At 41.9% G+C, this 17,068-nt stretch overlaps 1 protein-coding gene across 1 annotated transcript in view; it reads right to left on the minus strand.

Moving 5' to 3' along the window:
• stx8 (syntaxin 8) overlaps nucleotides 1-17,068 on the minus strand; it is a 162,369-nt gene that overhangs the window by 1,502 nt on the left and 143,799 nt on the right. The window contains exon 7 of the mRNA XM_037689970.1: nucleotides 12,147-12,248. Within this exon, the coding sequence (XP_037545898.1) occupies nucleotides 12,147-12,248 (102 nt within the window). The remainder of the gene's footprint in view (nucleotides 1-12,146; nucleotides 12,249-17,068) is intronic.

Genomic DNA, 17,068 nt, shown 5'->3' on the forward strand with positions numbered 1-17,068 from the left:
GGGCGCTAAGTGTATACCCACACCAGCTCGGCACTTCTCACCATAGGCAACTCCAGAGTGGAATAAGGTCCAGTCTCTCAAGGAGATTGGTTTCAGAGCCCAAGCTGTACATCGAGGTGAGTCCAACTATATCTAGTCGGTACCTCTCAACCTCACACACAAACTCAAGCTCCTTCCCAGCCAGAGAGGTCACATTCCATGTTCCAAAAGCCAGCTTTGGTAAACCAGGCTCAAAGTGCCAAGGTCCCCACCTTCAGCCACTCCTCATGGCATCATGCACCCAACTCATATGGCCCCTCCTGCAGGTGGTGGACCTACAGAAAACTTCTGATCCACTCAAGATAATTTAATGAAACTTGATAAACATATGCATCATCACTAGACGGAGTGCTGCGTATCTTTTCATCACCCCAGCTCTAAGGTCACAAATCAAGATCAAAGGTTATACAAGGTCTTTGTTTGTCCAGGCCAAGGCTGCATATTGCTGTATGTATATTAATTTGTTGGTTGTCATATAATGTGCCATACGCGGTACTATTGTTAAAGACTGATTTAATGAGAGTCCAGGAAGCCTCTGCAGGATATCTGCAGTCATCTATTGATGATTCTTCATCTACCAGTACATACTTGTACTTTCAATGGTCACAAAAGCTTCAGCGCCACAGTCTTCTCTTTGTGAGTGGCACATGTTTCTGATTCGGCTCGAGAGGAGAATCATTGTTTTTTTTACTGATATTATGGCAGCAGAGAAAAATGTGCAAAGCCTCACTCGCACTTCATCAAAGCACTTCACCCTCAGGACCAGAAAATATTACAGCTTTTATTACAGCCACCACCCTGGGAAAAAAAAGCCCTACACTCAACAACAGGTAGAGTTCATTTTTCTTTATAGTCAAACAAGAAACCTAAACTAACGTTTGGATTATCTTTTCTACAAAACTAGATAAGGAAGCTGTGTTAACAGTTAAATGGGAATTGAGCCACTCATATCTTTACATTTAAGTTTTTTAAGTGATATTCTGTCAAATATTGTCTGAACTGGGGGCAGAGTTGTGGTTGGGGTGTAGAAATAGTAAAAAACAGGGATAGTATGGCTTTCTTTACACTAACACAGACATGGTGCTTTTTTGATACATCTCAGTAATTTTCAAATGTTAAATTTTTACATAAGAAAAAAAAGCCTGTTATCAATAAGCCATAAAACGTCAGTTAAATCTAATTTATTTGCAAAGTTTTAGAATCCTAGTTTTATAAATGTTGAGTAATATCACGCAGCCAGCCAAAAGTTCTGTTCAGTTACCACAGTTTGCATCACACTGTAGATGACTGTTATTCACAGTTAGCGCATCATCAACACAAATACTGAGAATCTTTTGTGGTTGACAGTTTGTGTAACTTTTCTGTTTGTATATGTACAACCCAAACCCAACACGCATACATGTGACAACATACAGTACACAGATGTGGAAATGCAATGTCAACTTCAACAGCAGCAACACAAATATCAAACAGCTGCGACTACAACTGGTTGAACACCTGTCATTGCTGATTAAAGCGATAGCGTGAACACACAGCTGGTATTTCACTTGGTGTTTTCGCTTTGGATTTACATTTCTGTCATTCTTTAGCTTTTTCCCTACGCTTTCTCCTCTGTGGTCTAATTGGACGTCTTTCCCACAGGTGACGAGTCAAAGCACGATTTAAACCACGACAAATAAACAGCTGCTAAGAAAACGACACCAAGCTCGGCTACAGGGACCAGATGTAGAGTGCTGCTCCGTTCTTCTTAGCTTTCACAGAAATCAAAAGCATTTATGGTGTTTTTCCAATTTCTCTACAAGCAGTTGTTGACATAAAGACAGTCCAGTTGGATTTTCTTTGAGAGAAAGATGTTCGTGCGTTGGTTCCCACAGGATATAGATGTTAAGCGTTATCATCAGACCAGACAGCACCTCTCCCCTTAACGACTTACACATGTGAGTGTAATGTAAATGTTAAAGCAGAAATGCACACTCAGACACTTGTGATGACTCTTTAAATGCCTCCAGCATAAAGCAAATACACATCAAAATGTGCAGCAATTATCTTTGTTTGGGTGTAAATGATATGTAAGCAGAATCCAGTCCTTATTGGATTCAGACTGAAGAATTTCATTGATCCTGATCCAACGTCTGACAGAAACTCCCTCTGATACACCAAAGCAACAACAGCGTTTGTAACACAAGCATACATTACCGTGAAGCGAGGCTCCATTCTCTTCTTCTGCACACAATGGTCAGTCACAGAGCCACAGATGACACCCACACTGACCCTCCTCTTTTTGTCCTGGGACCCTCACAATCTGCCTAAACAAGCTACTCCTTACCCTCAGATGACATCCAGAGGCTAATGATAATTTGGCCGCTTGCTTCCCAGTGAGATTAGAGTTCTGCTGTGACATCCATGCTGAGGGAGGTGATTGGTGTCTGCTGACAGACTGACCACCCAAGAGTTTTGGAAAGACCGGGCTCATCTCATCTTAGCAATTTTCAGACCCATCAGTAAGACAAATAAGAGAAGAAATGATAATTGGTGAGAACCATGACCAGACGGAGACTACCCTTGAACCTCCTTCACTGCTCCGCTGTCGTGCCCCTTCAAAGTTCAAAGATCTTTTGGACCACAAAAGATGAGGATGACCTCTGTAGGAAGACGAGAAATTTGATGTTAAGATTAACACGACGATTTTCCTCACAACAACGCCATTGAAGACAGAAGCTTTGAGCTTTTTTAAGAATTTTGTTTTAAAAAAAAAGGTTTAAATAAATGAGCTTTTGCAAAAATACAACTAAATGGCACCGTTTTGTTTTTTGTAGTAGAGCATATGTAAAATATTTAAACCAATTATATTGTCTCACAACGGCGTCCCTACTTTATGCCTAACTTTGTGGATTTTGCTAAGCTAACTGCTAATGTGTAAACCTTACAATGGATCTCATGCTTTATTAAACCATGTGGGCAACATCCCCATTCAGTAACTGGTTATGAAAAGCCAAACAAAATAAGCCAAAAGTACAACAACTTGTAAAAATCAACCAACAACAATGTTCCAAAAAATGAATAAAGAAATGAAATAAATTTGCTTCATCTTGAAATTGTTTTGACAAGCAGAGTCACAATACAGATTAGTTTTTATTACGATTTGTATTAATTTTTGGCTGGGATTGTTTTGATTATTGAGCATGCATCATACCATACCATACCAATTTATTTATATAGCACTTAAAACAGCAACAAGGCCAACCAAAGTGCTGTACAAAAGAACACAAACATGCACAGCAGACAGGAAAACATAAAATAGAAATACAGATACAAATAGCAGCAGAAGCTAACTAAAATGGCCAACAGAGTAGAGAACAGACCGGGCTAAAACAAATCACACCGTGTTAAAGGCAAGCGAATAGAAGTGGGTCTTCAAGCGAGACTTAAAGACTGAGAGTGTGGGAGTCTGCCGGACACAGTGGCAACTCATTCCACAGTCGTGGACCTGCAACAGAGAAAGCCCTGTCACCCCTGAGCTTACGACGGGTTTCTGGGACTGAGAGAAGCATCTGGTCTGCTGACCTCAGAGAGCGCGGTGGGACATATGGCTGCAGAAGATCAGTGAGATAGGATGGGGTGGAACTGTTCAGTGATTTAAAAACATACATGAGAATTTTGAAATGGATCCGAAGGTGAATGGGTAGCCAGTGCAGGGAGGCCAAAACAGGCGTGATGTGCTCTCTATAGCCTGTACCAGTTAAAAATCGGGCTGCAGCATTTTGGACCAGTTGTAGACGAGCAATGGAGGACTGATTGATTCCAAACAGAAGTGAATTGCAGTAATCAAGCCTAGATGTTATGAAGGCGTGGATCACTGTCTCAAGGTTCTTTTTGGAGAGTATAGGCTTCAGCTTAGACAGCCGTCTCAGCTGAAAAAAACTGGATTTTACCATCATGTTTACGTGACTGTTGAGTTTTAAGGACGGGTCCATTATCACCCCCAGATTAGTGACCTTTTGTTTCTCTAGCGGGGCTAGAGAGAAAAGGTCAATGTCATGGTTCATGAGTGAGCCACTGGGATGGAACAGCATGACTTCAGACTTCTTCTCATTGAAGCTTAAGAAGTTTAAAGCCATCCAGTCCCGGATGTCAGCCAAGCAGTCAAGAAGAGGCTGAATAGAGCGTGTGCCTCTGTGCCTCAGGGGGAAGTAAATTTGGCAATCATCGGCGTAGAAATGAAAGGGTATGTCGTGTTTGCGGAAGATAGCACCTAGTGGCAGCAGGTATAAAGAAAAGAGAAGGGGACCGAGGATGGACCCCTGCGGTACCCCCCACTGGAGCGCTGTCGATGCCGAACTAGAATCTTTGATATTGACACAGAAGGTTCTGTCAGATAGGTAGGACCCAAACCATTTAAGGGCTGACCCTGTGATGCCCACCCACTGCTCCAGTCTAGAAATGAGGATATTGTGGTCGATGGTGTCAAAAGCAGATGTAAGGTCCAATAGGACCAACAGCACAGAATCACCTGCGTCTGTGGAAATGAAAATGTCGTTAAAAAACCTTCAGTAGAGCAGTTTCAGTGCTATGGCGAGATTTGAAGCCAGATTGGAATAACTCTGGGATAGTGTGATCCCCCAAAAACTGTTTCAACTGAGACTCCACAATTTTTTCCAGTAGTTTAGAGGTGAATGGGAGTCTGGAGACAGGCCGGAAGTTGGACATGACTGAGGGGTCAAGGTTAGGTTTTTTCAGGAGGGGCTGGACAGCAGCATGTTTAAAAGTCTTTGGCACCACACCTGAGGATAAACTGCTATTCAGAATAGCGAGAATAAAAGGACCCAGCGTAGGAAAAACTTCCTTTAGTAGTCGAGGGGGGACCACATCAAAGGGGGAACCAGATGGCTTCATACTGCACATTACCTGCTCCAGAGAAGACAGAGAGATGGGCTCAAAGTGGTCAAACACAGCCACACACTGAGATGGGATGGACAGATCATGAGCTGGCGGAGAAATGAGTGCCCGGGTGTTTGCCACTTTTTCTAAAAAGAAATGGAAGTTTTCACACAGCTCAGTTGAGGCTTCCAGAGGTGAAGGCTCACTGAGGTGTAGAACTGAGTTCAGGGTGGAGAAGAGAACTCGGGGGTTGTGGGAGTTGGAGACAATTAAATCAGAGAAGAATTTACAATTGGCAGCTTTAACGGTTTTCTGATAGTGACGCCAACTCTCCCTTAACATTTGAAAAGACACCTGGAGCCTGTCCTTCCTCCACTTTCGTTCAGCTCTGCGACACTGCCGCCTAACGGCTCGTGTGACGTCATTCAGCCAAGGCTCTGATTTAAGTTTCGTTTTTCTGGTCTTAAGGGGAGCAACACGGTCCAGAACATTTAAACAGGCAGAGTTGAACTGAGAGGTTAGCTCCTCAGTGGTAAGAGACACAGGGAACTGTTCGATCCTCTCAGAATTAAAACCTTCATTAAAACGAGCAGCTGTGAAATGGTTAATGGAACGCGTACGTGCAGGAACGCGCGTCTCAGCAGTAGGACAAGGGGGGGGTGAAGTCAAACAATACAGGCATGTGATCTGAAAAAACATTGTCACAGATTTTCAAATTAGAGACAGAGACATCGCGTGTTAAAACGAGGTCCAGCGTGTGACCATGTTCTTGAGTGGGGCCGCTCACCTGCTGAGCTAAGCCAAAAGAGTCCAATAAATCTAGAAAGTCCTTCACTAAGGGCTTCTCCTGACAACACACATGCAAATTAAAGTCACCAATAAACAAAAAGTGAGTGTATCTCTGTGTGATATCAGCCAAAAAGTCAGAGAATTCATTTATGAAGTCCTTAGAACGAGGTGGGCGGTAGATGAGCGCACACAGGACCGGAGGAGAGTGTCCAAGTTCAAAGGCGCTCAGCTCGAAGCTGGCGCGGGACACCGGGATGGACAACTGTTTACAGGCAAAGTTTGCTTTAAAAACTGTTAATAATCCCCCCCCACGCCGACCTGATGGCCGCGGGGCAATGAAACACAGACAGTCCAGTGGTAGTAATTCCACCAAGGCGCTGGACTCACCATCAGAAATCCAAGATTCCGTGACGAACAGAAAATCCAACTCCTCATCTTTAAAAAAGTCATTGAGGATAAACGTCTTGTTGGAAACAGACCTTGCGTTGATTAAACACATCCTGCTATTGCCCGACACAGGCACAGCCGTGGAGGGAGACGCGCGCGCCAGCGGGCGCAGGTTATGAAGAACAGCTCCTCCTGGTATACTGGTGCGGCGCACAGGTAAACAACTCCAGGTGTGTCCATGGACTGAGCGCACGGGCAGCTGGCCAGCAGCCGGGCCCCGGGAGCACCACGGGTCAGAGAGGAGATGATCAGATCCAGAGCGAGTCCTGAAAGAATAATCCACTCTTTGCCTCAGTTTCACCAAAATCCCTGCACGCTTCCCACGACGTCTGCGACGTTTCCTCCATGGAGAAAGGCCAGGGTCACGCAGAAGGAACGCAGGAATCTCAGATAGGACCGGTGGGGGAGAGTGCTGGCCGCTGTTCAAAAACTCCGCAGGAATTTCAGCAAAAGTACGGAGCTCCAAAAGTGCCCGACGATCATACTGAAAATATGACTCGGCACACTGCACAAACCATTGTAAAAATAACAAAAATAAAATACAAGCAGAGAGCGAGAGACGGGCAGCCCTACACACCGGCGCCATCTTGGATGATATCAGCATCAGGATAGATTGTTTTGATAGAAGTCAGTTCCAGCTGTTCTTCCTCTGATTTGATCCCTATTGAGTTTGTTGATTCCTATAAATGGGTATCTTGGCCAATTCACATCTCTCTTTAAAGGTGGAAAACCTAGTAAGGAACGTGAAAGTTAAACTGGGTTTCTTTTTCAGAACAGATCCCGTCTAACTCTGAATGCTAGGAAACACCTTGTAACCGCGACAATTTTCACATAATTAAATTATTGTTTAGGGGTTAATGTAACTTAAACATCTGGGATTTTACAAAATACTGCATTAGACTACAGAAACTATTCCTTGCCTTTGTTCAAAAGTAATTTTAGTGATCAGTCACAGAATTCTCCTGTTAAAGGCTTTGAACAATTTGGCACATCTCGGCATTAGTTTGTAATTACTCAGTTTTTGCTCTGTTTTAGTTAAGACAACGTGGAAAGTTCAAGCTCTGACATCCCTGAAGGACCATCAGAGAGAAGAGGAGAGGTTTGGGGGAGGACCCTGAGGTCACGCCACATCACCTACTCAATATTCATCAAGCCCAGAGGCTGTCAAAGTGTCCTCATTATTGACCCAAAGTGAACAAACTGCTCACAAGTGTTGGCAACAAAACATAATTATCCTGTTTTCACTCATTTTTTGCAAACCATGCAGTAGTATGTAGGAAAAAAAGGCTTTTTGAAAAAGTGGCATTTAAAACAGCTTTGACTTCGATTATGGCTTAAACAATATTGTCTAAATGTAATGTAGCAAGGCAGCATGGTGGCGCAGTTTGTAGAGCTGCTGCCTCTCAGCGAGCTGGTCGCCCCGGTCCAAATCCCGGCCCAGGACCTTTCTGGGTGGAGTTTGCATGTTCTCTCCGTGTTTGGTGGGTTTTCTCTGGATACTCCAGCTTCCTCTCACAGACCAAAAACATGCATGTTAGACTGATTGGCAACTCTAAACTGTCCCTAGGTGTGAGAGAGAGAAGGGGTTCTCTGCAGATCAAAGGTGGGCATTTCTGGAGAATAGGCGTTTGTGGGGGGCCAACACTAGATGGCTACTGTATTTGCTGGCTCTTTAGGTAAGTTACGTCTGCTCTTTTTTAAAACGGAAGGTTTCTAAGAAACAGCATTATATCTGCTGTCAAACACAAGAAGATTATCTTTAGTCCTTGGGTTGTTGGCTGCATCTGACACAGGTTGGTTTGAGTGTGGTCTGGGTACAATGAAATATGAAGCATCTGAAGCAAAACCTGCTCCCATTTGTCAAAAGGTCTGGACTCAATTAAAGAACTTGAGTCCTGTGATGAAATAATGACCCAAAACAAAAGCTAAAAACAAAATGTGCTCTTTAGAAGTGTTCTTCTATGCGATCTGATCTATGAAAGGAGCTGAAACATGGAGTAGGGTTGATCCTTAAAATGTGAGACAGCTGAAGAAGTTAACCAGTAAACAGAAATGCCTGCTCCAGTTGCAGAAATCTTACAGAAACTGACAATCACTCATCTACAGTGACTGTTTTAAAAGGTTGAACAAGAAAATGTGAAGTTAAAGGAAACATCCTTTGAAACAAGGCCAGTTTAAGTATCATTAATATTTTGGTTACTTTATTTTTCTTTCTTTATGAATTGATTATAATTATTTTCACATTTTTCAACAACCAAAATGGATTTTGTTTTTTAATGTAATGGCTAGGTATTAAAACACAAACATTTAGCCCTCTCCACTACCCATTTATGTTGCTCTTATTTTGAAATGTAACCAGAAGTTCTGTGTTAAGAGAGGCGGAAAGAGAAGTTATGGAGACGCCGTTAATGTCGAACTGGTTAACACCAAAGACATATGTCTGTGGTTAACACAATCTGCCAATAACGCCTGTTTAATTTTTTTTTTTTTTATCCAATCAGACGTGGCCCTCCAGATACACCTTCCGTATTTGTCTGCAGAGATACCTACTTGAGTGAGAGAGTGAATGGTTGTTTGTCTTGTTTGTCTCTATGTAAATGGACTGTACTTATATAGCGCCTTTCTATCTTATTTATTTACTTATTTGTGTCCCTGTGATGGACTGGAGACCTGTCCAAAGTGTCCCTCACCTCTCACACAGTGATAGATGGATATGGGCACCAGTGACCCCCGTGATCCAAAAAGGAAGAAGCAGGTAAAGATGATGGACAGACGGACGGACGGATGGATGGATAATGTAGCAATAAATAAAAGAAAATTATTTCACTTCAAGATCTACAATCTTTTGCACAAGAACCAAATGGTTGTTTTATAAAACTACTGTCATGCCAAGTCTTGACCTTGTGGTGAGATGACACACTATTAAATTACACTTCTTTAGCATTGTGTCTACAAAATAAAATAAAAAACGTACTACACCCAGCATAAGGGTCTGATGAATAATACTGAGCCTACGGTGAAAAACTTTTTGAACTGAATTTCTGGAATAACTTTCAGCTTTTAGCACAAGTCTGGCATGTCCACTACAACGCAGCAGCTCCTAGCAGTAATGCTTGGTATGTTCTCCACTGTCAAAGCCAGAGGACTCCATCATTTACAAGGACACGGCTGAGACTTAACACCAAACACCAGCAGTGGATGAGCAGCACTTAAAAATAAATAAAGCCCTAAAGCAGAGGAATTATAAACACACTGCCATGGCAGAAGGAAAAGCCCTCCAAACAATTTGTGGCATGTAGTATTTTCAGTTCTTTCTCTGCTGGACACGAAGACAAGTGTCAAACAACTGAGGTGGTGAACAGGAGGATCACAGAGCTGAAAGAAAGAGGAAAAAGAGCACAGATGTGAGAGTGAAGAAGATCAATGGGGAATTTTCCATTTCTTAGGATGATTTCAGCCTCAGAGACATCCAGCCATGCAAAAGGACATACTTTGTAAACACAGCAAATTTTGCACTTATAAATGTATACAACGCCAAAATACTAACATACACTTGTTCAGTTTAAAAGACACAAGGGCCATATAAATTGTTTAACCTTAAACAAACAAAGAGACAGAAAGAGAAGGATAGTAAAAAGAAACCTTTAAACAAAAGGACAACAAAAGTCTCGATTGTAACACAATACGAGCTCTGGGATCATCAAACAAACTCGTGCTCCGGCACCATAGGGACACAAGCAACAGAATGAGGCATTTCTGAGCCTGACCTTCCTTTAATGTCCTCTGGTTTTGTCTTTGACTGACTCTTAGCTGACGTCCAACAGTGTTGCCTTTCCCAGGCAACAGAGACTGGCATTTCACAGGGCCAAACGAGCATTCAGTAACTTGGTAGCTACCTAAGACATTTTTCAGGCCAGCATTTTGTTTTTGTAAAGCATTACGTCAATATAAAAAAAGTAAGGTGCAAAGACTTTGTGTAAATGACAAAATTAATGTCAAGCAAACCGAAGCAAGTTTGTGGTGATGGCAAAGAAGGATAATACTTTTCCAAAGCTTTTAGGAAACTTCACAGCTTTGTTCAATTTGAAGTTAACAAAAAAGAGTTGATGGCTTGAGCTAGTTTTCAACTCCTAAATAAGTTTGAATATTCCCCCAAAGGTCCTTTTACAGCTTACAACATGTTTCCAGGAGTAACAGAGTTAACCCACTGTTCAGTGAAAAAGTATTCTGTATAAATAGGCCAATCTTCATCAGCAACATGCTTTTCTTATTTCTCCATCTTCATATCCATCTTTAGCCACTTATCTGTAGTCGGGTCACAGAGGCAACAGGTCTAGGAGAGAAACCCAGACATCTGTCTCCACAGCGACACTTTCCAGCTCCTCCAGAGGGACCCGGAGCATTCCCAGGCCACAGAAGATGCACAATCCCTCCATGGAGTTCTGGGTCTTCCCCTGAGCCTCTGCCCAGAAAACCTCCATTGGAAGGTGTCCAGGAACTTCCTAATCCGATGCCTGAACCGTTTAACTGAATCCTTTCAATGATGAGCAGCAGCTCTACTCCGAGTTCACAGAGCTCCTCACCCTATCTTTAAATCTTTAAGGATGAGCCTGCCCCCCCTACGAAGGAAACTGTGAAATATTGTTTTTTCAGTCATGATCCAAACTTCATAATTGTAAGTGATGTTGAAACATAGACAGACCAAAAAATTGAGAGCTTTGCCTTTTTTACTCAACTCCTTCTTCACCAGGACTGACCGAAGCAACACCCTCATCACTGAGGACGAGGCCCCAATCCACTGATCCATCTCCTGGCTCCATCCAACCATCACTCGTGAACAAGATGCCCAGATACTTAAACTCTTCCACCTGAGGCTAAGACTCCACCCCAACCTGGAGAGAGTATACCACAGTTTTCAACTTCATTAAGCACCATTCTTTCTAAAGATAGGGGCAAGTCAACAGCAATCCTCACCCAGCTCAGGTTCTGCTTGGTTGACAAAGCTTTGGTTTCTAAATGATTGGTGGAGCATTCACGGTTAAAGTTTGCATCTGTCAGCATACTAACTCTCTCTCTCTCTCGAAAGTCCTTTTGGTCCAAGTCTGTAATATTTTTTACACAATCTTTACAAGATGGGACTGATTCAACTTTACTACTCACTGGCAACAAGGGAAAATGTGCAATGGTGGATTGAGAAATCAGATTTGATAGATGTAGTTAGAGCCAAATCTCAAATACACCACTATAAACACTGATGGAGTTGCCACTCAGCTACCGTAATTCACCAGCTTCCATTATAAAAGCACTGATGTGGCTCTGAAGTGCTGCTGCTTTTCAAATAAATTGCTATGGAGTAATAACTAAAGCTCAGACCCCTTCACACTGGTGAATGACCCAGTCCAGATGTGATACTCTTGTTATCGTGGCACATAGATGGATCCCGATGCGGTTTAAGGGAGTTGTCCCAGGTATTTCACCGTTTTGTTAGGGTGCAGGAAAGCATCATAGGATGCTAAAAAAAAGCTGAAAAACATTCTAGTGAGCACTAAGTACAGCTGAGTTCTACAAATAGGAGACAACTGGGGCGGCTGTGGATGAGTATTTAGAGCAGTCGTCCACCAATGAAAGAGTTGGGGGTTCGATTCCACTAGCAGACACATGCTGAAGTGTCCCTGGTCAAGACACTGAACCGCTTATTGCCTCTGATGTGTGTCCCATCAATGTATGAATGTGATCTAAAGCACTGATTATTCTTTGTAAAGATCTAGTAGAGTGCTGTATAAATGGGTAAATGAGGGCACATATTGCAGTGTAAAGAGCTTTGAGTCATCTTGATAAGATAGAAAGGTGCTATATAAGTACAATACATTACCATTTACAATTGCTGTGATAAAAGGACTGCCAGAGTTTTAAATCTGGACATTGAATCCCAAAGTCTTTGTTACAATGTGAACATGCCCCATGCTGCTTGAAGTAAAACAAGAAAAGCTCACCACAAGAGGCTGACTTGGTCTCCACCAGCTTCACCCTTCGTGTTTCGTTCCGAATCCGACCATCCGTCTTGTCAACGAGATGCGCAAGGTCATCGATAATTTCTGATACAAAAACAAAAAAAGGAACAAAAAGAGAAAAGTGAAAATACTATTCTGATCAGTGCCTGCAGTTGAGAAAGTTATTATGTTTATCTGTCACACCCCATTCCATCCATCCATCCATTATCTTTACCCGCTTCTTCCTTTTCGGGTTGTGGGGGTCACTGGTGCCCATGTCCAGCTATCACTGTGCGAGAGGCAGGCACACCCTGAACAGGTCTCCAGTCCATCACATGGACACAGAGACAAATGAGACAAACAACCATTCACTCTCTTACTCACAGCTAGGGACAATTTAGAGTCAATAATCAGCCTATCATGCATGTTTTTGGTCTGTGGGAGGAAACCGGAGTATCTGGAGAAAACCCACACATGCACGGAGAGAACATGCAAACTCCACCCAGAAAAGCCCTCGGGCTAGGAGTCCAAATTTTCTAAAGGTTTCAGGGTTGATCTTAAAAGTTTTATTAATCTGATTGGGATTTTCTTTGTTCATACAAACAGAATATAGGTTTTAGAGTCCATGTCTGTGCCATAAAAAAAAAATTTTATGTACATTTTTGTGTGGGTGGGGGTGGGGGGAGTAATTTGGTACTAATGTTTGTTTTGTTTTTTTAAGTTTGACTTTCTGACTCAAAGGCTGTACAGATGGAAGTCAGGGTAATGTTTCCAGAGTTAGTTGCTGTGTTGACGTGGAAGCTGCAAGAGAAACAAGATGACCGCATACGGCACATTATATGCCCATCGACAAACTATTATACAGAAATGGCCCAGACAAGCAAAGATTTTGTATAACTTTTTACCTTGATTTGTGATCTTGACCTTTGAACTGGGGTGATAAAGTGTACAAGACACTCCGTCTAGTGACGATGCATACGTGTATTAAATTATCTTGAGTGAATCCGAAGTTATGGGCACGGCATGAGAAAGTTTAAGAATGTATGGAGACTATACCGTAACACGTGTACTTTCAGATGGGCGTATGAAAACTGCATCATGCTGTAATCATAGATTTGTTAAATGTATACATTAAAATATGACGTAATTCAGGGACCATATCAGCCCATGTTACCTATGAATGGCTTACTAATTTTATGTTTTATTTACCTTTTTCTAACAGGTTAGTCTCACTGAGTCACAAGGACTCATTTTCAAGAGAGACCTGCTTTAGACAGAAAACAAATAGAGTACCGAAATGACTAAATAAATACATGACTAAATAAATGGTTGAAACAAGAAAAAAACTTAAGAATTTATTTATTTTTCTCAGAAATACTCATCATCAGCCTCTCTCCTGAGTCCAAATTTCACAAAGTCAAAAAAAAAACCCCAAAAAAACAACTATGAATAACCACATGAACAAAATGTAAGAAATACCATTTAAAATAACATGTCTCATTACTCTTGCTATAAATCAAGAAAGTTATGGCAGAACACAGCTCAAATAAAAAAAAAAACCTATACATATGTCTGGATCTGCAGATTGGAGGCCTGTTTTTATCTTTGCTTCAACAGCGATGACAGTTGTTGTCCAGGAACCGTTTAAAATAAAAAGACTGAATAATAAGGAGGCAGTGGAGCCAGATTGCATCACTCAGATGGTTGAAAAATTTATTCCTTCCAAAGTAATCTAAGAACACTTCACAAAATAAATAAACAAGACAAGATTCAGCTCAAGTCAATCTTAAACACGCCGGTTCAAATCCCAGCCCGAGACCTTTCTGGGTGGAGTTTGCATGTTTCTTGTTGCGTGTAAAAACTATAATTATTTTTCATATATGATCTAATTTAGGATTTCGGTATAAAAACACTGATGCAGTTGGTAGAGCTGCCGGCTCTCAGCAAGGAGGTCGCTGGGTCTACTCCCAGCCGGGGTGCCTTTCTGTGTGGAGTTTGCATGTTCTCTCCGTGCATGTGTGGGTTTTCACCAAGTACTCTGGTGTCCTCCCTCCAAAAACATACATGTTAGGCTGACTGGTAACTCTAAATTGTCCCTATGTGTGAGTGAGAGAGTGAATGGTTGTTTGTCTCTATGTGTCACTGTGATAGACTGGAGATGGTGATGGACCTGTCCAGGGTATTCTCCGCTTCTTGCACAGTGGGCAACATATATAGGGCCTTTCTATCTTATCAAGACATTCAAAGCGCTTTACACTACAATCTGTATCCTCATTTAATCATTCATAAAGCACTCTACTAGATCTCTACAAAGCTAATTGAACAAATCCTTCTAAAGAGACTAATCAGTGCTTTATCATATTCATACACCGATGGGACACACATCAGAGGCAATGAGGGGTTCAGTGTCTTGCCCAGGGATACTTCGGCATGTGACTGCCGAACTGGATTCGAACCCCCAACTTTAGCATTGGAGGACGACTGCTCTAACCACTAAGCAACAGCCGCCCTAAAGAGACTAAAGTAAAGTCACGGGTAAAGATAATGGATGGATGTAAGTTTAAAAATACATTTTCAATGAAACTTGAAGCATTTTATTTCTGCTATCATACATCAAAATGTTGACTGAATCAGCATGATCAGCATTTAAGGTTTTCTAACAAGGTTAAGTCAGGTCCACTGAACAGACTTAACCTTGTTAGATTTTTCTACCTGGGTTATTGAGCATGCATCAGGACATTTAAGTTTTTGTTTTGATTTCAACACTGGGCTAAATGACTAAATTCCCGCAAGTGTTTTAAGGGCTGCCTGAAGTATTTGTCTTTTAATTCAGTTGTTAAAAAAAACATTCAAACTATGAGTTGACAAGAAAGATTATGTTTTGACTGACACTGGGTAATTAAGATGCACACGCTTAAGAAAAGACAAGGAGGTGTGTTCTCTTGGGGGAAGTCAGAATGTGAAAGGGTTCCGAATGAAAAGAAAAAAAGGAAAACGTGGGACTGTTCTACGTATGGTGCCCCTGGAGACTCCCACATCATCATCCAAGCATCAGGCAACAATTTAGAATGAAGAAACTCTTCTTTTACTGTTAGGGAGTGGGTGTAGACACTGAGCCATTTTTGCCGCATGCCACTCCAACGAGTCATAAAGGATGTTGTTAGTCATCCGCTGCCAAGTTTCCTGATTCAGATTTGGCCCAACTTTAATATCTCAATACATTGATGGATGTCCGACTGTGCCAAAATGCACTTGAGCTATGACACAGCCTCTAACTGCAGCTGCGATGAAACACGTTATTAATTTATCAGAATGGTTGGCCCAGAAGTACTGCATTTTGGTTTCTCAGTTCAGACCGTTATTAAGCTGTGTTTGATAACATAATACTCAATTTCCTTTTGTAACTTTGTCTTCAATGTGTGGCTGCTTCTTGTGCTTACTTGGATTTAATGGGATGGTTTCAAAGGTATTATTTTATTACAAATGCTGTAAATTCTTGCTCTTGAGGCTCTGTTTGATACATGTGCAGGTTTTCATCAGAGCATGGGTGTTTGTGTCTTCACTGTGTGTCTCTGATCTTGTTTGTTTGGGGCTTTGCCTGCCTCTTGTTGGCTTGGGTGTGTGGTGGCCCTCGTGGGCCGCTTGGGTTGGCTTTGTCGTTTCTTTGATTCATTTGGTTCTTTTTGCACTTCTTGTGCAGTTCATGCATTCAGGTGTGTTTGTCTTGGTCTGGATTGTTGCCTTGTTGTGTTGTTTTATTTAGAGGCTGTGTTACACGTTTACAACTGGTTCAAAATGCTGCAGCCTGATTTTTACTGGTACAGGCAAAAGAGAGCACATTACTCAAGTCCTGGCCTCCCTTCCCTGGCTTCTGGTTCAATTTTGAATTCATTTTAAAATCCTTCTGCATGTTTTTAAATTTCTGAATAGTTCTGCCCCTCCTATCTCACTGATCTGTTGCAGCCATATGTCCCACAGCGCTCTCTGAGGTCAGCAGATCAGATGCTTTTATTGGTTCCAGGCACTCGTTTTAAGGTCAGAGGTGACAGGACTTTCTCTGTTGCAGGTCCAAAAGTGTTCAATTCAATTCAATTCAGTTTATTTATATAGCGCCAAGTCACAACAGAAGTCGTCTCAGGACACTGAACAGAAGCATTCATATATAAAAATAAGTAAATAATACTTACATAGTGTATAATTGTGTAACGAGTTACCACTGCATGTCTGACAGGCTCCCCCTCTCACTGTTTTTAAGTCTTGTGTAGTATGACATATCCTGAGATATATTCATACATTAAACGGGTTCACTCATCTTTCTGGACTGTGTGATGTTCGTGCGTTGAATTCAACAGAAATGTGGACGTGAGACGTTAATTATCTTTGACTCACCAAGCGAGTGGGTCATTTATTAACAGAATCAAGTTTAACACATCACACATTTACATTAATTTGGCAGAATATGAAAACAACAACATCATTAATCAGCTTTTACAACCAGGAAACCATACGGCCATGGTTTTCCGTTGTTACACCACAGACATTAATGAAAACATCTGGATTAATTTTCTAGCAGAAAGGAGAGTTAAAGATGGAAAGATGAAGTTTATCTGAGAGAGATGTGTGAGGGAATTTGTCTGTTTTAACCAGAACAGCACGCTCCATTGAAATCAGCTTGGGCCAACGGTACGCTTGGTCGAAATAGAACTTTTACCTTGCAGACGATAGCTTCAGCGTCGGTGTAGAGCTCTTCTTTTGACTCTTTTCAGCGTCTCCGTGAGAACAGCTAAAAACCTTAGGAGTCGTGTGAGGTTATCCAAACAGAAGTTATAATTCCCAAAATCGTCTCTGGTTCAGCTTGTTTGGTTTAGCAGCATCCATGAATGCCTGCGGTTGCATTCACGGACTCCCAAACTCCCTGCACTCTG

Source organism: Nematolebias whitei, chromosome 16, assembly GCF_014905685.2.
Source record: "Nematolebias whitei isolate Nwh7 chromosome 16, NemWhi1, whole genome shotgun sequence".
Lineage (NCBI taxonomy): Eukaryota > Metazoa > Chordata > Actinopteri > Cyprinodontiformes > Rivulidae > Nematolebias > Nematolebias whitei.